Source organism: Toxotes jaculatrix, chromosome 11 (genome assembly GCF_017976425.1).
Source record: "Toxotes jaculatrix isolate fToxJac2 chromosome 11, fToxJac2.pri, whole genome shotgun sequence".
Classification (NCBI taxonomy): domain Eukaryota; kingdom Metazoa; phylum Chordata; class Actinopteri; family Toxotidae; genus Toxotes; species Toxotes jaculatrix.
Window position 1 is genome coordinate 670,282 of NC_054404.1, and position 17,219 is coordinate 687,500.

At 45.6% G+C, this 17,219-nt stretch overlaps 2 protein-coding genes across 4 annotated transcripts in view; both read left to right on the forward strand.

Moving 5' to 3' along the window:
* Nucleotides 1–3,895: 3,895 nt before the first annotated feature.
* sncga (synuclein, gamma a) lies at nucleotides 3,896–9,822 on the forward strand. Of its 2 annotated transcripts, XM_041049268.1 has the most exons (6): nucleotides 3,896–4,136; nucleotides 7,222–7,263; nucleotides 7,505–7,632; nucleotides 7,914–7,940; nucleotides 8,970–9,026; nucleotides 9,227–9,822. In XM_041049268.1, exons 1-5 carry the CDS (start codon nucleotides 4,016–4,018, stop codon nucleotides 9,024–9,026), a joined length of 375 nt encoding a protein of 124 aa, XP_040905202.1. In that variant the 5' UTR covers nucleotides 3,896–4,015; the 3' UTR covers nucleotides 9,227–9,822. The 2 variants fall into 2 exon arrangements, with proteins under 2 accessions (XP_040905202.1, XP_040905204.1); XM_041049270.1 differs by lacking the exon at nucleotides 7,914–7,940.
* Nucleotides 9,823–14,663: 4,841 nt separating this feature from the next.
* LOC121189309 overlaps nucleotides 14,664–17,219 on the forward strand; it is a 4,148-nt gene continuing 1,592 nt past the window's right edge. The window contains exons 1-3 of one of the 2 annotated variants that reach the window (XM_041049265.1): nucleotides 14,664–14,945; nucleotides 15,738–16,085; nucleotides 16,283–17,087. In XM_041049265.1, coding sequence (XP_040905199.1) covers nucleotides 16,907–17,087 — 181 coding nt within the window. In that variant the 5' untranslated portion in view covers nucleotides 14,664–14,945; nucleotides 15,738–16,085; nucleotides 16,283–16,906. Of the gene's footprint in view, nucleotides 14,946–15,737; nucleotides 16,086–16,261; nucleotides 17,088–17,219 lie in introns of those variants that run through there. The other variant, XM_041049266.1, reaches the window with a different exon arrangement.

A 17,219-nucleotide genomic window follows, 5' to 3' on the forward strand; every position in this document is an offset into this window, starting at 1 on the left:
AGACGTGTGGACAGAGAAAGGAGGACACAATGACTTTCAATCATTTAAGAAATCATGGAAAATTTCTGCACCAAAAGTCAAAGCACCAGCCTGAAAAACGTGTCAGGGAGGTTAAGAAGAAAGAGTGAAGACGGAGAAAAGGATAATGTGACTGAAGAGAAGAGGGAGGGAGGCTGTTCCTGTCCAAGCTGGGGGCTTTTCCACTGGGAGGGACGGATGGGGGTCATTTCCGAGAATTGTTTTAGAGCATGAGGAGGGCGAGATTCGAAACATGTGACCGACAGAGACAGAGTGACAGAGACAGGAAGACACAACTGCACATTTCCTAAATTATTATTTATTTATCCAGATAAACAGTTGAAGCACCAGGTCTCACAGATATGACACACACTGAGGACGAGGCCGAGGACAGAACAGCTGCTGCTGCCAGGTTTTAGGGATGTGAACGGACCAATCAGCAGCCGTGAGAGAAACACAGGAAAAACGACCGAGGCCGAGTCAGGTGCTGTGAGTTCACGCAGAGACACCAGACGTGATGCGATCTGTCCTCGTTAAACACTGTGTCAAACACAGATCCACTGAAACGGACTGAACACACAGAGAAGTGATTTTTGGTTTAAAGCTGTGACAGGACGGCCGAGTCCACTGCTGTGAGCTCAGGATCTGACCAGCAGGGGGCAGCAGCTTCATACACGTCCATCAGCCTACACACTGTGTGTGTGTGTGTGTGTGTGTGTGTGTGTTTTCTTTGATTGTTGTTGTGGTGGTTGTTGTTTTGCAGCAGAGCAGGTTGACTGACAGCTCAGGTCCCTGAATCCTGTGGTCAGAGCAAACGGTGGGAGGAGCTTCACTCACCTGTGACGTGTTGATTCACCTTGATGGTTCTGTCCTTTGTGGTTGTGTTAGTGTGTAGTTTACCACAGAGAGGTTTGGCCTGTTGTGTTTCAGTCGTGCTCATTGGTTCAGATTCTCAGTGTGTTCACCAGTTACAGGTCCTGAGGAAGGAAGAACCCAGGAAAACAAACGGGGATGAAAACACCTTTTACCATTTTCATTTGTTTTTAATGCTCATTCATTCACTCACATCCCACACACACAAATTCATTCTGCCTGATCATTTTCTCCTGAATAACCTGGTGACTCTTGTCCACAGTGACGTCCTTCGTCTCTCCGTCTTCGTCGCGGGCCTTTCATCGGTACTTTCTCGTCACCTCCTCCTCAGCCATCGAGGCCTTCTGACTTTTCAGCGTTACAGTTTTTTCTTTCAGGGTCTCATTTTCTTGTTCGTGTATATTCTAATGAAACATTTCAGTGATGGATTTCAGCTCCTCCTCAGTTTGGACCAGAGTGTTTCTCTCTTCTTCCAGGTCTTCTATCTCTCTCTGAGTCTTCTCACACGCCTGCACTTTTTCCCGAAGGTCCTTATTTGTCTCGAACATTGATTTGTGGCGACGCAGCAGCTCTTCGTACATTCGAACCGTTCGCTTGCCGTCCTGAAAGCATCTAAATTCCTCACGGAGCTCAGAGACCAGACGCTTCCTCAGCTTTTCTCTGAGCAGGCGGCCGAGCTCGTGATGCAGGGTCAGCTTCTCCTCGCTAACCAATGATTCTCATCTTCACTTTGCTCTCTCTGTTCCTTCAGGTGTCGTGATTCCCAGGGTCGTTCAGCGTCTTCCAAAGTCTCCCTGTTGTCCTGCGAGCTGCTTGTTTTTAAACCTGTTCCTCTGATTGACGTCAGACTCCTCAGGTGAGTCTCTGAGGACTGAGGACAGCATTGACTGTGAAGGCCTCTGGACGAGCAGGTCTCCAGAGAATCGTTTGAGATTCCTCTGTTTCTTTTCAGCTCTGCTGTAAACAGCAGGTGATCTTTCTAAAATATTTGTTTTCTTGTTGAACAGAAATGACAGGTGGTCTAATAAATTTGTTTGGACATCTGTCTTTGTGAGGACGCTCATTGACATAATATGTTCCCTAACCCTGACCCCACTCGAACCTGAACCCTAAAACCAGGTCTGAGCCTCAAACAGCCATTTAAAGGTGAGTCACAAAGTGAGGACCGAAAAAAAATGTCCTCACTTCACACTTCACACACACACACACACACACACACACACACACACACAGACACACACACACACACACACAGACACACCATCATTACGACACTCCAACTATCAATTAGCAGGCAGGTGCTGGATTCCTCACAGAGCTGATCTGTTCAGACTCTAAAAAACTCTTCACATAATGAGTCCGACCAATCATCCACTGCCTTTAGAAAACAAGCTGTCCTCCAGCTCACAGGACTGGACTCACGTGTCCTGAAACATCACATGTCCTGAAACATCCAGCTGCGTCTTTGATTTAACTTATTTATGTAATTTAGAAGAATCACGTTGAATTGATGTGTTGAGGCAGGAAGTTTAGTTCTGGGTTCAGATCAAACAGCTCGGCACTGCTCCGTGCTCTCACTGCGATCATCAGTCAGATCATCAGTCAGATCATCAGTCAGATCATCAGTCAGATCATCAGTCAGATCATCAGTCAGATCATCAGTCAGATCATCAGTCAGATCATCAGTCAGATCATCAGTCAGATCAGTGGAGCAGAACAACAGAGTAGAAAACAATGGAAACGACTGTTTGATGCAGGTTTAAAACGTGTTGCACTTTTTTATTTTTCTCATTTTCTGTTTGAGCAGGATTCTAGTTTAACAAGATGACAACTGTGTGTGTGTGTGTGTGTGTGTGTGAGTGTGAGTGTGAGTGTGTGTGTGTGTGTGTGTGTGTGTGTGTGTGAGAGTGTGTGAGTGTGTGAGTGTGTGTGTGTGTGAGAGTGTGAGAGTGTGTGTGTGTGTGTGTTGCTGCTGGAGAATTCTTTATGGAAATCAATAAAGTATTACATTACTCTATGAGACAGAAAGTGTGTGTGTGTGTGTGTGTGATGGTCAGTATTGATCGTGGCTGTTGGGCGGACAGCTCTTGTCGCCATGGTCACCCACAGCAGCACATGATGTTTCTGTCCATCCTGGAAAAAATGAAATAAAATAGGTCTAAAAATAGATGGGCGCTGGCTGTCAGCCAATCAGAGAAGAGGTGAGGCAGCCATGGGTGTGTCTGGGAGACTGTGTATTTGCGTGTGTTTTGCTGAGTCACATTCAGGTTCCTGTCAGGACGGAGGAGGAGGAGGGGAGTCCTCCTCCTCCTCCTCCTCCTCCTCCTCTTCAGTGTTTGTCAGCTGGATCACATCCAGAGGAAACGTACTGTTTGAATGAATGAAGCAACATTTATTCATGTAAAACATCAAACAGCTGAAAACTAAAATGCACCAGCGCGTCACACCAGAGGCAGCAGGAACCAGGAGTAATGTCCACAGGCTAACAGGCGCCGAGGTGACTGTGACCCTGGTCCGTCCGTCCGTCCGTCCGTCCGTCCGTCCGTCCTCAAAGGTCTCGGACAGTCTCCTCCAGATCTGGTGTCGGCAGCAGCCGAGTCCAGAATCGGACAGGTGTGTATGCACACATATGTCACACGTTAGAGCCAAGCTGGTGCATGTGCCTGTTTCCTGGAGACAGAACGTGTCAGTGTAGACCAGACATCCTTCATTTGTTCCTCTGTGTGCTACTGACGTTCCACAAGAACAGACAAGAACATGGACTGTTAAAGGCCTTTAGTGTCCACTCTGAATGAATTATTCCACTTCCTCCTTTCTCTTCTTCTTCATCTCCTTCTCTTGCTCCAGTGCACAACAGTCCCAAGTTGCTTCTATATATTACTCTCCCTCCCTTTCTCGTAAGAGCTCTCTCCCTCTCTCTCTCTCTCTCTCTCTCTCTCTCCCCCTCTCTCTCTCACATACCCTCTCTCCACCCCTTCCCTCTCATCCATTAGCAGGAGGAACGGATCGCTGGCAAACAAGAAGAGACGACCGGGGGAGACGGAGCAGAAGAAGAAGGACACGACTGAATAAGAAGAGAGGCAGATAGAAAGAAACAAGAAGAAGAGAGGAAAAGCAAAGCATCATGGATGTTCTGAAGAAGGGATTCTCCATAGCAAAGGATGGAGTGGTGGCCGCTGCCGAGAAGACGAAGGCTGGTGTGGAGGAGGCCGCCGCCAAGACCAAGGAGGGGGTCATCTATGTCGGTGAGGGGATGGATGGATGGATGGATGGATGACAAGTAAAATATTAGATTTTCTCAATCTGTGAGTGGAAAATGAAGCTGATGGATGAAAAAGGCAGGAGACACAAATGAGACAAAAAACAATAAATGATGGAGAGATGAGACAGAAGGAGGAATAAAAGAGACACTGACAAAGAAAAAGTTAAAATTTGACATGAAGTGATGTGTGAGTTGTTTTCTGATGGAAAGTGACGGGCGGGTGAAGGGAAGGAGTTAAGGACAAGTGAAATTCAACACCGAACTGTGATGGACGGAGGGAGGGATAGGACAAGAAGATGAATCCTGAAATATTAAAACGTGAGAAGTGCAGTTTGTCATGATGTGCATTAAATTTGAAGATGCTGAAGTCTGTTTCCAGTAGGAATGACGGAAGAATGGATGGAGGGGGAGAGAGAGAGAAAGAAGGGAAGGAGGGAGTTAAAGAAAATTAACGGAGAAAAACTTAATTTTCACATTAAATATTTAGTTCTGAGGTGTTTTGATGAAAAAAGAGAACAGAGGCAGGTGGAGGAAAAGTGCAGCTCATCGTGCATCGTGCATTCAATTTGAAAATGTAGGAGAATGTTTGTTCTAGGAAGAACAGATGGAGGGATGGATGGAGAGGTGGAGGAACAGAGGTGGAAACTGGAGGAAAAAAGGTTAAATGCATGTTACCAGAAATGTGATTGTTTTGGTGGAAAGTGAACAAGGGATGGGTGGAGGACAAACTGATGGAGAAGCTAGAGATCGAGGGATGGAGGTAATGAGAGGTGGAGGAAAAGAGGCTTAATCTTAAAATATTAAAATCTAAAACATTAAAATCAAATTAAGAGAAAAATAAAGACGAGGATGAATTTTAAAATATTTAAATCAGAAGAAAGGACAGAGAGTAAAGAGATGTGGGGGGAAGAGTTGATGGACGGAGGGAAGAAAGGAAGGATAGAATGACAGAAGGAGGGATGGAGCATACGTAAACCTGTATGACTGAGTCCAGGTAGACAGGTGCAGACACAGACGTCACTCAGGAATCATTAGTGACTTGTCTTCTGATGAAGTAACTCGTGACTTCAGGCAGCCGTGGGAATCCACCAGCCTGTACCAAAGGCTGGGTTCCAGATCTACATGATCCTTCATCTGGAGTGGTCTCTGAGTCCACCTGAGGACTCTCAGTCCAGTGTCCCGTCTCTTTTAGCTCTGTGTTTGGTCTCTGCCAGTTGTAGCTGGGGTAAGAATCGATGTGCATTGACAGTGGGCGGGGCGTCACCTGATCCCTGTCGCTCTCATTACGCTCCAGAAAACTGTTGGACGGATGAAAATTGGAAAGACAACTTTATTGGTTTTTCCCAGTTGTGGGGTCAAACAGAGAAGTTTGTGCTGAGGGTCATTAAAGGAAAGGTCCTGTCCTGTCTGATGTCACCGCTCTGGGACCGCTCAGACGCATGTTGACCCACTCTGGCCAAAGACTGAAGCATCGTCATTTTAATTGATCAGAACTGCTCTGAGACACTGTCCTACTTGAAATCAAAACGGCCATTAGAGGAGACAGAACCTGCAGCCTCATCAAATATGCATCACGTCTGGTAAAGAGCTGGTTGGTGTGGCTGGTTTATGTGCAGCAGATATCATCAGCTCTCAGCTGCACTTCAAACACATCAGTCCAATCGGCCTCTCGTCTGCTGCCTGTTGGGAAACAGCTGCTGTGTGTCCACACACTGTGTCCACACACTGTGTCTCTGTGTTGAAAGAGAGCAGCAGACAGTGAATCACAGACTGTTCACGGACACAAAGACTCTGTTCAGTCTGATCCGTCACATGTCCGACCAGCGTGACGCCCACTGGGTGAACTATCACTCTGAATCCGTTTTCATGTTGTGTTCTGAACATGCTCAGTGCAGAGCAACACATACAGAGGATTAAGTTTCTAACAATGATGTTTTCACAGGTTCTCTTTAAAAACCCAGCAGAACTAAACACAAACAAGTGTCTCACAATGCTGTCTCTGTGTCCCCTACAATAAATGACATACAACCCACCAACAGATTCCCAGAAAATGAGCAGCAAACGATGGGACCTGTAAAGTGAAGAGCTGAATTTGACTTGTTTGGATTTTGCTGATTACTTTGAGCTGTAACAATGAATTTTACTCTCATCATATATTTTGTATGAACAGTCTTGGTCTGACCACTGCAGTAAAAAGTAGAATATTTCTCTCTGATTTATAGTTGAGTACAAATATGAAGTGGAATCAAATGGAAATATTCAACCAAAGCACTTATGAACAGTACTCGAGTTACATCTGAGCCAAAGAAGAAGAACAGGCTGAGTGTTGAAGTGAGCTGCGGTTCCTCTGATGTTCCTCTGGTTCCTCTGGTTCCTCTGATGTTCCTCTGGTTCCTCTGATGTTCACTGCTGCTCCAGAAAACCACAATCTGACAAAGGAAAACAGGTTGGGATCTGAAGGAAATGAAATCAGAGTGGGCTTCGTGCACCTCACTGCTGGTTGTGTTGGTGTAAACTGGGTGACATGAATAAATAATTCAGAGAGCGGCTGAGCTCAGTTTGTCTCTGCAGGGGAAACCAGGTCAGATCCAGATCCACACTCAGAACTGCTCCAAACATGTTTGTTTGTGGACGATTCAAATTCAAAGCCAACAAAGAACAAGAGGGACAGTGACATTTAAACCGCTGGAAGGATTTTACTTTGAAAAGTGCAAGAACTGTGGAGTTTCACTGTGAGAAGCAACAAAGCAGAAGTGACAGGAAATAATCAGTGAGTGAAAATCTCTGATCTCTGTTTGATGGAAAAACTCCAGCCACACAATTTACACAATGTTCTCCCTTCACCTGATTTATATTTGATTTGTGACCTGATTCTGAACAGTCATCATCGATGGCGTCTTCGTGCTGGTGGCCTGAGCGCTGAGTGCATCTGAGGGAGGAGTCAGAGGACTCAGAGGACTCAGAGGACGGAGATGCTGGAGGTCGCTCTGTTACGCTCAGCAGAGAAAACATGTAGAAAAACGTGAATTCTTCATTTCAGCAGCTGTTTTTTCTTCTTTCTCCTCCAGGAAACAAGACAATGGAGGGAGTGGTGACGAGTGTTAACACAGGTAAACACACTGCTACACACTGCTACACAAACCGACACACTAACACCCAGACAAGCAAAGACCCGTCATGGCATGGTCTCATTTACAGAGACAGAGACATTTTGCCTTTACTTGATCCGGGAACTTCAGGTGTTAATTTAGCTGAGGCAACAGACTACCAAGGCCAGAGTGTCCCACAGGTAGGACGGTGGATTTTAAACATGACCACACACACACACACACTTTGTTTCCTGTCGTCCAGTTGCCCAGAAGACGACCGACCAGGCCAACATCGTCGCCGACACCGCGGTTTCCGGGGCCAACGAGGTTGCCCAGGCAGCGGTGGAGGGGGTGGAGAATGCAGCTGTGGCGAGCGGATTTGTCAGCACGGTGAATGATGTTATGTCACATGACACCAGACCGGTTGTTGTGGAAATGTGGGCTTTTACTTTTGTGAATTACAATGAAAAAAATTAAATCTATTAATGTTAATTTTGTAATTAAATAGAGATTATTTTAATTTTTCATTAATTTTTCAGACAGATCATTTAAAAACCTTAGTTTTAGTTTGAATTGTTATTTTAACAGAGGGTTTTTGCAGCTAATACAAATAAAAAGTTGTTTTTTTGTCTTTCTTCATTCACAAATCTTTGATGATTGGCTGGGAACAGGAGGAGGCGGGACCAGTGGCTGAGGAGGTGCCTGATTGGTCGTTGGAGTTGATTGACTGACTGATTGCATGGCTTGATGCTCGCTGGACTCACAGATTCAGACGTTTTAACAGATATTTTAATGAATTCACAAAAAGGGAAACATTTTTCATGTTTTGCATCTGAAAAGCTCAGCGTGGCAACTAACCCGTTACCTGCAACCACCTCTAAATCAGATCAGGCCCCACCTGACACGTTAATATAAGATTTGCGACCAGTAGGCTAATCGAGCTAATCAACCCGGCTGCTGTATGGGCACACAACAAGGAACTAACTACACATAAAGAATAGATTAAAACACAGTGACACAAGCGATTGTTCAAGCAGAAGTAGCCTCTGTGTTTTCAGTAAATTATTTTCAGTGCAGCCCACATCCTGCTGTCATATGCTCCCTGTGAACCCGGCTCATATGGGGGACCCTCCTGCTGAGGGCCGGGCTGGGTGAGAGGAGGAAGATAGGACAGCTGGGAATGGAGGACAGGAGGACAGGGACATGCAGCATATAGAACATGATACAAACAGGAAGTGGACAATGTTAGAGGGACAGCATTCAGATCCCAGAACAGTGAGTGGATTTTTAGGGCTGTGAAACTTCTGTTTAAACATTCAGTGACTAACATGGCCTCCGTCTCTTTCAGCTCCACTCATCTTTGGCTTCGTCTAACGTTTCTCTCCCGTGGTTTTCTCCTCCAGCATGCCGTCCTAGTTACACTTCTCCCAAAGCAAACAGCGTAAACAAGGTTAAAGATCATTAAATGGTTTTAAAGTATGATGTGTTTTGCAGGTTGAATATTCAATTAATGATGATTTAAACTGACTCAGGGTCTGAGGGTGGAGTTTGTTTGCTCCATACTCAGTGGCTGGGTGGAGAATACTCCTTTCAAACGACTATTTCTGATGACAGCTGTACCACAGGTGTACTTGTTTTGGGAGAACTGTATCTTTGTGTAAGCATGGGTTTGCATGAAGGTGGAGTTTGGGGGCAGTCATGTGACCTGCGTTCTCTCTCACCTGCAGACTGACCTTCCAAAAACCGAAGCAGGAGGCGAACAGACTGAACAGGCTGCACAGTAGGTGAGAAAATCCTTTAACCTGTTTCAGTTTTGTTTAAAAGGTTTTAATGAAACAAACAGGAGGACGTTGTGCATTTGTTGGGGTCTCTTTGTCGTCGTAATTTCCATTGTCAAAAAAAAGAGTTTGTCATTTAGCTTTTCTCTTCACACTTTCATGATTTTTAATCTAATTTAATTTCCTGCTCTTAATTTTTCTCTCAGACTCTGCAGCGACAGAGGAACGAGAGAAGAAACATCCCATTTTAGCCTTCGCTCACCCCTTTGACCTCTGACCCTGTGTGTAACTTAATCTCATTAACCAATAGAAACCCTCGTCCTCATCTTCCCTCCTGTTGCCATGGTTACACTGCCTCTACATCATACCCATCACTCACATGCTGATGTCAGTTTTTAACATCCAAAGATCAACTTAATCAAGGTGTATGCATCCACGCTCTCAGCTGATTGGTCGGTGTAGGATGACATCACCTGGGCTAGTGTTCACATCTGATGTGTCCTATGAAACACCCCCCCTTACTGTCAATCACTAGGCTGACTCCGCCCCTGACAGACACACATCTGAAGCCTTTTAAATGCATGTAGCTTTACTGACGCACTTAAAATACTGGAAAACACACACACACACACTCACACACACACACTCACACACACACACACACACACACACAGACACAGACACAGACACACACAGTCACACACACACACACACACAGTCAGTTGCTGGTAATAACTGAGCTTCAGAGCCGATTTCTTCTTTTATAAAACAGAAGTGAAATAAAGGAGAGTTTGAAATCCGCCTTCACGCCTTTGATTCTTCTTCAGTCATAAAATAGAAATTATTGTCGGTTCTAGTGATGAAGTGTTTGTTTCATGCAACACAAACAAAAACAAGATCTGCATTTATGCAGTGATATGTAAACAAACTGTGATCAAACAAATAAAATCCACTGAACTTAAACTTCAGTCGATCTGTCACTAGAACAGAAACGTGTGAGTCCTGCTGCACCGACCGCAGAAAAACATGTGATTCAGTTTCACACTTTGTCCCAGGAGTCACAGGGACGCAGACACCTGATGTCAGGAGTTTTACTCTGACATCTGCAGTAATGAAGTGTGACCAGCAGGAGGCAGTAACGCTGCTGTCAGCCCAACACTGATGCTTTTTCAGACATCAGACTGGAGTGGATCTGATTGATTTAATGTGTGAGTGACGTTCACACATTAAACGTCTGTTTCCTTTCTAAAGGCGAGTGGAGGCGGAGCCTCCGTCACTGAGATGTTTCTGATTAAAACATCAAAGGAGACTTTTATTCCTGCTGAGCTGCACGTTAAAGACTGAAGAAATCCACAGTCCGTGTTTTTTTGCATCTGAGACTTTCTCGTGGAGGAGGGGGGGTAACCATGGTGACCAGGAATTCTTCCAGTCACCTGTTCTCCCTCAGCTTCGTCTCTTTCCAGGTAGACCTATTTGCATCTCAGAACATCAGACTCATTTTGTTGTGCGTCATGTCAGGTCAGATCACGTTGGCACAAAGACACAACATAAAATTCATTTACTGCTGGGCAGGGCCTGTCTCCACAACAGTAGGTGTACACCTACCCCTGCAGCAACACCTGCACGCAACCAGCAGCCATTAAGCAGCACAGACACCTGAACCTCCATCAAGTCAGAACATAAAAATCTGTTCGACTGGTTTGACTGATGAAACCAAGGAGAATCACCTGAGGGCGAAGGTTAACGACGCGTAAACATCATCATAAAAAGCAGGTCTGCACAACAACTCACATCCAACACAAAACAGACCGACACTACAAACACACACTGAAGTGAAGCAGCTGTTGGTGAATTTTACATCGGCTGTGTCACTGACAGGAAATAAACTCATGAAATTAAACGAATGATTTGGTTGATTTGCAAACAGATATTTTAAATGTGGAATAACAGGACGTGCGAGCAGAATCATGACGATAAGAAACTTTATCAACACAACTTTCGTTTTACGCGGCTGAAGCAGGATTAAATCCTTCAGGACTGCGCAGCCTCAGGTCCTCAGGTGTTTGTGTTTGTGTTGCTGTGATGTCTTCGCTCAGGTGATGTGAGTGATGTGGTTTTTAACAACACATACGTCAATCATCCTGAACATGGCTCTGTTTGTCAAAGAACCTTTTTATGAACATAAAGAGCAGCGAGTGCTGTGATGAGTCACACCGCGTTTTTAAAATTCATCTGCAGGGAGGAGACCAAATAACACACACACACACACACAGCCCCTACCTGCAGCCACACCTGATTCCTCTGCAGGGTGAGGCCAGAGAGGCGTCACCCTGAAGGGCCCTGGACACCTGGCTCTATAAGACCAAACCTCCACACACACACTCCTAACACACTCCTAACACACCGGCAGCCATGGCAAATTTCCTCTCTAATGTGCTGGGTAACGAAGGCATCGCAAAGGCAGCTGGAGATAAAGTGGGTGAGTATGATTTGGAAAACATCTTGAGGTTCGATGATGTTCTGAGTTGTCGTGCAGTGTCACAGGTTTCAGAGCTGACACCTGTTCTCTGAACCTGCAACGTTCCTTTAAATTCAGTTCAAAAGTAAACGTAAACTTTATCAGTGTAAGAATCACAATCATGACAGAATCATTTGTTCATCATTTATTCAGCTTGTTTTGTGTCGTGTCGTCAACGTCATCCGTCCGTCAGCGTCTGTCAGTCTGTCCTGAAGCGTCTCTGTAGGACTCTGCCAGTCTCAGATTCCTGATCTGGTCTGTGCTGGGTTGTGGTTCTGGATCTGGAGCAGCTGATATTCACACCTTTCACCTGTAGCTGTGTTTTTAGATCCAGTGTTTGTTACGTTACCTACAGTTCACACGTCACATCAGAGTCAGAATCATTTGTTCTGCAGCTTGTTTCCTGTAGTGTTTTCTGTAATATGAATAATATTAGCTTTAATAACACACTGAGCAGCAGCACTGTGGAGGTGTGTGCACTGAAACACACCAGTGCAGGTAACATCAGGTGACCCACACCCATCGGTGCTCCGGGCGGGTTGTGTTGTGGTCAGGGCGTCAAACTGCTCCTCGCTCTCTGCAGCTGAATAGAAACCACAGCAGCTTCTGTGCAGATTCATTTCACAGGACATCATCATCATCATCATCATCATCATCAACTCTCAAGCCTCTGAGTGGGTGTTTCCCATGGCAACGGTGGATTGACCGTCAGAGAGCAGTGTGCAAAATACTGCACGTGTATATTTGCATATTTCTTTACACAGTGGATGGATGAACATGTAAACAGGAGCTTAGTTAAACCTCAACAACACAACTCATTCAGATGAAACGTTAAAAACCTGCGGATCTCCCTCCACAGGGGGCGCCACAGAGCTGAAACCACCCTCATCCTTCTCAGAGTCCAGACTGAGTCAGACCTGAACCCACAGACCTGAAGCATGTTGATATGATTCAGTCCCTCCTGCAGAACTTCATTCAGAATCCTGCTGTTTTTAACTTTCCTCCAGTGTCACAGTGATCCAGTGAGAGGTGTGTGTCCATCCATGGTTCACTGCAGACAGGAGCAGGTGATGTTAGAATCACCACGCCTCCCCTCCAGACAGAATCCAGTCTGAACATACCACACCTACCTGAACTAACCTGGACCGGCTCTTACCTGTACAGTATGTCACAGTGCAACCTCACCAGGTGCAGAGGAACTAATCAGCTGTTTGCTCTGCAGGTGACTTGGTGGAGGAAACGGTGAAGAAAGCCCTGAGTGGAGGAGCTGAGAAGAACCAGGAGGAGAAGAAGCAGGAGGAGAAGAAGGAAGGAGGATTCAATGCTGGAGACGTTCTCTCACTCGTTGAAGGCAAGAAGGATGGAAAAGGAGAGGGTGAGTCCTCCACAGCACATCTGGACTTTATCACAGAGATCATGTCCCAAACGCTGCTCACAGACCTGAGGCCTGATGTTTTCCAGTGAAACAGTCACTCTGTTAAACAGCAGCAGCTCCACACACACAGCAGCCTCCAGCTGTTAGCAGCTGGATTTTTAATCTTCTCTTGTCTTTGTGTCACTTTTCTCAGGCCTGGATGTGAAGAATGTCGTTGGAGGATTCTTTAAATAGAAACCTGCATCCTGAGCTGATCCTCCTGAGAAATCCTTCAGCTTCAGCTTCATTCCATCAAACCTCCACCTGCTGCACCTGCTGCACCTGCTTCTCCTCCACCCTGACCTGAGCTCAGGTCAGAGTGGAGGATGATTTTTCAACGTTTAAAGATGATTTGCTACCATGACATCCTCAAATTCAGGAACACTTTGAATATGAAATCATTAAAAATAATAATGTAATTGTTAATAAATCTGCTCAAGACCGTGACTCGATGTTTAATTTGATGTGAATTCCTGTTCTAAAGCTCTAAATGATGGAAGCTCAGAGGTTTAATCTGTACTTTGTGCTCAGCAGACTGAAGTCTCCTGGAGACAAAGAGCATTTTAATCGAATTAAAGAATCACTGGTTCCTGAGTTCAGGTGAAGCCTGGTAATGATGTTCACATGATAATCACATGCTGAGCAAACTCTTTCTGCAGCAGCTTCATTATCTCTGGTTTTAAACTTGTTATAATCTGTGTGTTTAGATTTACAGCTGATTTCAGTCCGTGTCAGCAGATGTAACGATACCATACAGAGGTAAATGCACTGAGCTGGACACTGGCATTTTTGGTCAGAAATAAAGGTGATAACAACGTAGCCTGGTTAACGTTCTACACACAGGTGTGCTAACATTGGTCTGCAGCTTTGACGATGCTAACGAGTTAGCAACGACCTTCCTCCTGTTACATTCATCCTGTCTGACGCCTCAGACACAAAGTGCTTCCAGCTGATGAGGCGTTCACTGCCTTTTTCCTGTTTTCTTCTTTATTGATCCAATTCAAATAAAAAAAAGGCTCTGAAGCTGCATTGAGGGATTTTTGATCACATAATTAAAACATGCCCACAGTTTATAAAGTAGTTGTTTCTAACTTGTGATCAACCAGCAGCCACAGATTAACCTGATCCTTCATCTGGAGTGGTCTCTGAGTCCACCTGAGGACTCTCAGTCCAGCGTCCCTCTCTTTCAGCTCAGTGTTTGGTCTCCACCAGCTCCTCAGCAGGTCGAGGACAGAGGCTGTTTACAGCTTTTATTCTGAAAACACTGAGACTGAACCAGACAGGAAATGTGCCAGAAAACCAAACCTAAGTCTGCCAGAGGCTGAGAGATGAGCTGTAAGAACAGCTGGTCTAACCTGGTCCTGGACCTCGGTTTGGTTTGAGGGGTCATGTCAGAGGTCAAAGGTCAGAGGTACTGATCAGCCACAACATTAAAACCAGTTAGGCTTCCAGTTGTTGGGGACACGCCCTCACTCACCTGGTTAGGCATGTAGCGTGTGTTGAGGCTGAGTCCTTACTGCAGCTTCCTGGGTGTGAACCTGGCTGCACACAACACACAGCCATGGCTGGACCCTGTTTATGTGTGTGTGTCTCGTCCTGTTACAGTGAGTCATACAGGGGAGGAGGGATTCATCACACAGGTGCCATGCTCTCATTGTCTCAGTGCAACAGGACTAACCTGCCCCGCAGCATCAGCTCCTGTCACCGCAGCAACACAACGCTGACCTGCAGTCACAACTCAGGGCTCCAGCTGCACAGGAACAACAGAGGTGGAAGCAGAGCGTCGGGACAGGTGGAACAGGTCGCTCCTGTCCTCAGACACACCTGAATCCTCGACAGCTGACAGGGAGAGACCTGAGAGCCGTCAACTGAAGGAGACGGGGACAGACTGAATCTCACCTACACCTGCCAGAGAAGACACTGCAAACACAGACAGACCAGCACAGACCAGCAGAGATGGATAAACTGGCACACATGGTCGGGGAGAAAGTGGGTGAGTGGGAAAATGGGAAAGGGGGGAGAAAAAACTAAAACCAGGAGGCAGAGATTTGTGTTCTCATGGTCCTGACTGGCAGCTCACTGTTGTCAGGCAGGAGGTTTGTTTGTATCTGTGTTGGGTTTTTGGGGATAAATTCTCTGAGACGCCTGTGTTTAAAAAAAAAAAAAAGATTCAGAGGATGTGATGAACAATACAGTAATGAACACAGAGTCCTTCAAGAGTAAGAGCGCCCTCTGTCGGTGTGTGGTGTTAGAGCCTGTTATTATTGTGTTTGATGCTGAATGTGCATCCCGTCTCACACCGTGATCCATGAGGATCTACGTTTCTTTTCCCTGAGAACTAGATCTTACCTGAAGGGCTCTGTCACATGCAGCAGGTCTGCACTCATCACATGTTTTCAATGTGTGATTAACCTGTAAAGTAAGTGCAGCTGTCAGGTCAGTGCAGTAAAACGTACAGTATCTGCCTCTGACTGCAGAGTAGAAGTATGAAGTAGCAGAAGGTGGAAATACTGAGGTGAAGAACAGGAACTTTGAAACTTGTCACCTGGTCGTTGTCTGATGTTCACAGCAGTTCCAGCAAACGATCCACAGATCTCTCACCTGAACTGGGAGAAACAAACAGCAGCTTCAGGCAAACTGTTACCACATTTACCCCCAAACATCTCCTCATCTGTGCCCTGTGAGATAAACCCCACCCTGCTGGTGCTGCAGGCAGGTGAAATCAAACACACATGGTTTTCATTGGAAACAGTGAACTGACAGTGTGGTGCTGTTTGTTGTGCAGGAGACATGGTGGAGGACGCCGTGAAAAACGCTCTGGGTTTAGGTGACAAGGACAAAGACAAGAAGAAGGACAAGGGAGGAGGAATCCTCTCCCTGTTTGGAGGCGACAAGGACAAAGAGAAGGAGGACAAGGGAAAGAAGGACGAGGGAAAAGGAGGATTCTTCTCACATTTCTTGGACAAAGACGACGACAAAGACGAGAAGGGGAAGCAGAAGAAATCTGGATTCGCGGGTCTCTTCTCTGAAGAGGAAGGAGCAGGTGCTGTCGGAGGGAGCGAGGGAGAAACTGCAGGAGGAAGTGAAGGAAGTGGAGGACATGCAGGACAAGTTGTAGGAGTAAATGATGGAGGTATGCGTGTTTGGGTGGTGGCTTCTTTTAACCACCGAATGTAATTTATCACTTAAAAGTACCAAACCTTCATTTTCAGTTTCACAAATGAAAGAGTTCTGTTTTCAGCCATGTCACAGAATTACAGCTGCAGTTTAGATGAATGAATGAATGAATGAATGAATTCATCCAGTAACTGTCCATTTGTTCCGTCTCAGATTTGATGAATGATCTGATCGAAGTGGCTGAAGAAAATTCTAAAGGGAAGTGAGAGGACGAAAACCAGTGAAGCACATCCTGTCCTCTGAGACAGACCGGAATCAGCTGAAGAGACAATCAGCCTGAACTAACTGTCTCTAACCTCAGCACAGCTGTCAGGACACATTCAACTTCAACTCACCTCCTTCATAAATGCACTCGAAAGGAAAAGGAAAGGAGGATATGCTAGCTGATGCTATGCTAGCTGATGCTATGCTAGCTGATGCTATGCTAGCTGATCAGCTGATTCCTTCACTTCTGCAGCTTTTTCATGTGATAAACATCAGCTGTTTGTCATGTCCACACACTGTTTTCTTCCATGGCACTGTCCCTTCACTGTCCCTTCTTCACATCATGACAAAACATTTTGCTGCATTTTCAACAGAAATATCAGATTTTCTCACCAAATTTAGCTGCAACATGTTAAATTACGAGGTTATACTTTAAAATCTTATCAGTGACACTTGTGTTTTTAGTGAATATCACCTTGACCAATAAATATAAAACCAAAAGTCTGAAAAAAGTTTATTGTGACAGTTGAAGAGTTAAAAGCGGAATATCTGAGCAGGTAAAACAGGTCGGCCATGTGTGCTCACACACCTGAGTCTTTGACGGCCTACGGGGACAGACCTGAGGGGGCGTCGACCCACAGCCAGAAAACGCACTCCAGGTTCTCCTCACACACTCCGGCAGACAGAGGCAGCGACAGACCCACACTCACAGAGATGGATGTATTCAGAGACATGTTTGGGGAGGAAGTCGTAGGTAAGTACAAAAAAAGGGGGTCAGAAGAGAAGGTCCAGGAGGAGCAGGTTTGTGGTGGATCAGGCTCACAGACCACTGTCACCTGTCACCACTGTATTTTTGATTTGCCACTTTGATAAATGCTTAAAAGGA